This window comes from Lactuca virosa, chromosome 3, assembly GCF_052849685.1.
Source record: "Lactuca virosa cultivar CGN04683 chromosome 3, Lactuca_virosa_CGN04683_v6, whole genome shotgun sequence".
In the NCBI taxonomy this organism is placed as follows: domain Eukaryota; kingdom Viridiplantae; phylum Streptophyta; class Magnoliopsida; order Asterales; family Asteraceae; genus Lactuca; species Lactuca virosa.
Window position 1 is genome coordinate 280,943,787 of NC_136428.1, and position 5,103 is coordinate 280,948,889.

At 31.4% G+C, this 5,103-nt stretch overlaps 1 protein-coding gene across 1 annotated transcript; it reads right to left on the bottom strand.

The window, feature by feature from the left end:
• Window positions 1-373: 373 nt before the first annotated feature.
• LOC145167234 (putative glucose-6-phosphate 1-epimerase) lies at window positions 374-4,841 on the bottom strand. The gene is made up of 8 exons (XM_079086366.1): window positions 4,377-4,841; window positions 3,697-3,771; window positions 3,489-3,545; window positions 3,236-3,393; window positions 3,024-3,155; window positions 2,833-2,935; window positions 1,400-1,499; window positions 374-912 (listed from the first exon to the last, which is right to left on the bottom strand). The coding sequence occupies exons 1-8, from the start codon at window positions 4,452-4,454 to the stop codon at window positions 698-700; spliced, it is 918 nt and encodes a 305-aa protein (XP_078942492.1). The 5' UTR covers window positions 4,455-4,841; the 3' UTR covers window positions 374-697.
• Window positions 4,842-5,103: the final 262 nt, after the last annotated feature.

Here is a 5,103-nt window from a genome sequence, read left to right on the forward strand (position 1 = left end):
CAGAAGTAAATTTACATAAACTTTTATTGACAAATGGATGTAATTTAAAATTTAATTAAAAAATAAAACGCGCAAATGAAAATTATATCTTCATTTCAAATATTTACAACCTCCTAAATTCAGATTACTACAAAAGAATTGATAACTATTAAATATATTAGTTCTTTTATAATTACCCAATCCACCCACTTTACCACCTACATTCTTTAGCATCTCAAGTTATCCTTATTATTTGTTACACTTCATAATAGTTTTAAACATTCCAAACAACAATTCTACAAAAAAAGCTTTCTAGGTTATTTTCAATTATAAAAGAAAGGTTATTTTCAATTATAAAAACAAGGACATTCAAATATTTTCCATAGACAAGACAAAAAGTTGCAACTACTGTCTTTTATTTTTTATTTTTTATCTTTTGTTACACTGACTTGACATCACTTATAACGCAGTTCGATACATATCTAGAGCAGTACAATACTGTCATGTTTTGTCATATACCTGCATTAGTACTACAAATGCAAACCAGATGCTACTTTTTTTAACTTAATCAAACCAGTTCTAAAAAGTTTCAAACGATGTCTAGAAAAAAGCGACACCTTTTACCAAACACACCCTCTCTCTCTTTCTCTAAACAATCCCAACACCAAATTATCGCACCAAAACAAACAAATCGATTCAAATTTTTTTTTTATTATAATTAGCGCAAGCCAAGAACCTTGCGTGGGTCGAGCTGTCCACTGAAATAACTCGAAGAAACAATAGAAAGTTCTTGTCGACCTTTCCACTCTTGATTCGGTTTTAAACTTATTGGATTTTCAATGGCTGCGGCATCAAGACATAGCATTGTTTTGTAGTCTTCATCGCCCAAATCTTGAATCGCCTTTGACTTTTTGTCCCAAGGGTTCCAGACAACTGTCGAAATAGCAACGTAATTTTATTATTATTCATTTTGGGATTTTTTTTTATTTTTTTAATTTATGAAAATGGAATTTAATTTAAGAGTAAATTACACGAATGGTTCCTATGGTTTAGGGTAATTTGCGTGTTTGCTCCCTAACTTATTTTTTTAACTCGGAAGGTCCCTACTGTTTGTTTTTGTTACGCGTTTGGTCCTTGTCTTACCTAAAAAGACTATTTTGCCCTTGATTTTTTAATTTATTTAAATAAACACACTCCCAACCCCACCCCCCTCACCTCACCTTACTTACCCCACCATTTTTCCCTATTTAAATAATAGTCCTTTTAGGTAAGACAGAGACCAAGCGCGTAACAAAAACAGACAGTAGGGACCTTCTGAGTGAAAAAAATAAGTTCGGGACCAAACGCGCAAATTACCCCAAACCATAGGGACCATTCGTGTAATTTACTCTTAGTTTAATTGGTATGTGATGAGATAAACCTGCATCCACCATGCCTTCTTTACGTAGGACGATTGTTCGTTTTCTTTCATGGTCGATTATCGCGATTTTGTTGGGTGTGCTTAAGTAAACTCGATCGATCTATAAAAATAAAACATCGTTAATGCAAGGAATAGCAATGTACTTTTATTTCTTTAGATAAAGGATTTTGCATTTAAAAAAAATTATCCAATTATAGCAATGGTATTCAAATACAAAGCAATTTTTATTGCTATAAATGGATAGGTTTTTCGAAGCCTAATAAGATGAAAGAAAAGGGGGGTAATACTTAATATCATAAAAGACTTTATATATTGTGTTCTTTTTTCTGGATTTAACATCAACTTTATTTTTTTTTCCTAAAATAGAACTTGTATTTTTCCATTTTTTTATTTGGCCCTTTTAGCGGTTTTTTTTTTTTTGAAAAAGATCGTCAAACGTAAGGGTTTTTTGGGAAAGAAAATAAAAGGTTGAGTGTTTTTTCAGAATAATAAAGACCTTATATTTTGTGTTTTTTCTGGATTAAACCTCGAATTTATTTTTTGCCTGAAAAACACCTTGTGTTTTTTTCATTTCATAGTCATTTTTTTTCCAAAAAAATTGTAAAATGTGAGGGATTTTTCGAGAAAAACTAAAAAAGTTTAGGGTTTATTTGGAAGCGGTTAAAATGTTGAGGGTGTTTTTTGGGAAAAATACGAATTTTAGGGTTTTTTTTGATAAAAATGAAAAAATACAAGTTTTTTTTTCAGGCGAAAATAAAATTGAGGTTTAATCCAGAAAAAACACGAAATATAAAGTTTTTTTATACTAATCTAAATTAAAAGGTTGAGGGTTTTTATTCAGAAAAAAAAAATGGTTAATCTCATAAAAGACCTTATATTTTGTGTTTTTTCTGGATTAAACCTCATCTTATACTTTCATTCTATTCGGAAAAACCCTCAACTTTATCTTTTTTTTTTCCGAAAAAAAACCCTCAACCTTCTAATTGTTTACAAATAAATCCTCAACTTTTTTAGTTTTTCCTGAAAAAACCTTCACATTTTACAACTTTTTTTTGAGAAAAATGACTAAAAGGTCCGAATAAAAAAAATGCAAGGTCTTTTTCATGAAAAAGATAAAGTTGAGGTTTAATCCGGAAAAAAAACACAACATATAAGGTCTTTTATGAGATTAACCCAAAAAAAAGTTGAGGGTTTTTTCGGAAAAATATAACAAAATGCAAGGTCTTTCTCAGGAAAAATATAAAGTTGGGGTTTAATCCAAAAAAAAAAACACAATATAAGGTCCTTCATTATATTAACTCAAAAAAGGTGGATTTTTTTATAAAGAATAAAAAAATTGAAAGTAGATTGTTGTAAAGAAAGAAATGAAAAAAATGATGATGTAATACACATGTAAATGAAAGTGTGTTGTTATAATAAAAATAAAATCTTACATCTCCATCAAAGGTAATTGCATCTGCTTGCTCTGTGTACCTTTCTCTCATTAACAAATTGTCAAAGTAATCAAGTGTCTCCAACCCTTCAACACGTACTTCACTGCATTTTAAAACTTCATATATCATTCTACTTATCTAAAAACAATAATAATTACAATAGTAAAAATCAAAAGTAGGATTATACAAACCTGACATCTGATAAAGAAAAGTAGTTATGAAGTGCAATAGAAAATGAGAAGCCTTTGCTATCTACATTTCTCACACGAGGGATCAGAGTAAGCTTCCCAACACCAACAATCACACGCAGCCTCAACTCAAATCTAAACAAAAACATATACAAGTTACTAAAATAATCACCCAAAAACAATAAAAGATTTCATTAAGTCATTTAGAAAGTAACCTATGAGGCCATGTTTTCAGATCCTCTTCTGTTGATTTCAATACAAGATCCACCATTGATTGATTGTTAGGTGGAGGCAAAGGTGAAGGATCTTCATCTATTGACCATAATCTATTCCTTGCAAATCCATGTTGCTCAAGTGCACCAAAATTTGCAACCTGTAATGGATATTACAGTTTATACTTTATAACTGTGTTTTATAAAGAAAAAAAAAAAACTAAAAAAATGGTTTTGTGGATTGTTAAATGCATACCTGAGGAAAGCAAATGGGTATGCCACCTCTTATGGATTTTGGTGGTTTCCAAACAGCCTGCACAGATAGAAAATGTCCTCATGAGTCATGATCATACAAATGCACATGATATACATGAATTCAGATCATTGATTGTATGATGTTTAACTATATTGCAAAAAAATGAAGAGATTTTGGCTTTGAAGTTTGAAATACATAGTTGGATCACCTTACTGCTCATGAAAAGTAGCTCTTCTCGTCTTTCATTCTTCCAAGAAACAACCTGACCTCCATACAAGAGCACCTAGATGGAGGAAGAAGAAGACGAAGAAGAAGAAGAAGAAGAAGAAGAGAATGAATCAAAATCAGTAACTGTTAAACTGTAATTTCAATCTGAAATGGAGTCAGAAAGTTGTATGTTACTCGAAAAGAAGCAAATAGAGAATAAAGACATTCGCATTCAATAGTATACTCAATGTGAAAGCCCTAGAATTCTGTGCTGAAAGTCTGAAACAGTCGCATAATAAATACACGATATTTTTACGATTGACGAATCAGTAGATTGATGATTGTGGACTTGCAATGTATAATTCCATCATTCTAACTCGAATAAATACTTCACATATTTGACATTTTCCCCAATAGTTTGTGATCATAATTCGAGTTACATAACTCCTTCGAACCAAAAATCACAACTCAAAACAACAATGCTACAGAATTGAAGAAATGTGGAGAAATAACAAGGCGATTATTCGATTAACCACTTGTTCATCATTCGACAATCGATCAACAACTTGCTTCTGGCACCAAATTTCTCAAATTACTCAAAAAAAAACAAACGAAACATGTAGAAACTGCTAGAGAATTCTGTGATGAACAAACGAAGACACAATAAACGTAATAACGAACCTCCGCTGTTGATCCGGTTGGCTCACTGAGTACAACTCTAGGCGATCGATCTCCATCATTGATGATATTAACAGCCATGTAGAATCCTTCAGAGTTCGCAGAATTACACACACAGCAATTATAAACCTACACAGAAGAAAAACGAAGAATCCAAAGCGACAGAAACGGAATACGACGAAAATGAAGAATTTGAAAACGGTGGACAAAATCACAGCAAAATGGAATGAGAATAAGACGTATAAATAGAATCATTCTGTTTCTATAAACACCGCGTATTTCATCCATTCATCCAATAAAATACAAAGATTTAAATACTAAAAAATGGAATAAAACAAAAACAAAACAGATCATCATTAAATACAATAGATTGCAAATCTTAAATTAAAAATTAGCAGGATCTTATGCTTAATCTTAATTTGACTAAGATTTTTTAATGATTTATTGTAACAGAATCGATCCGATTGGAAGAACAGGCCACCAACTATGTGAGTCTATGTATTTATTTTTTTTATTTTTTTGTTTTTCTTTTTTTAATAAACTAGTGGACGATAGTCACCGGATCGGATCGTCGGTTCTTATGAAATGGGTTCGAATCGGGTTTAGAGAAACGGTCTTTGACCCGCTTGTGCCCTCCACGTGGTCTTTCAGATTCAGTGTCAGCGTTCTTATGCCATGTCATCGATGACTTTGGAGTTTGGATTGATTATCATATATGTCGATCATCTTT

What these genes read in the sequence shown, in the direction of transcription:
- LOC145167234 (XM_079086366.1), bottom strand. Translation starts at nt 4,454, where the DNA reads ATGGCTGTTAATATCATCAATGATGGAGATCGATCGCCTAGAGTTGTA. An exon ending in TACCCATTTGCTTTCCTCAG is followed by an intron (nt 3,394 to 3,488) that starts GTATGCATTTAA and finishes TATCCATTACAG; the next exon opens with GTTGCAAATTTTGGTGCACT. An exon ending in CAATTACCTTTGATGGAGAT is followed by an intron (nt 1,500 to 2,832) that starts GTAAGATTTTAT and finishes TTATTTTTATAG; the next exon opens with ATCGATCGAGTTTACTTAAG.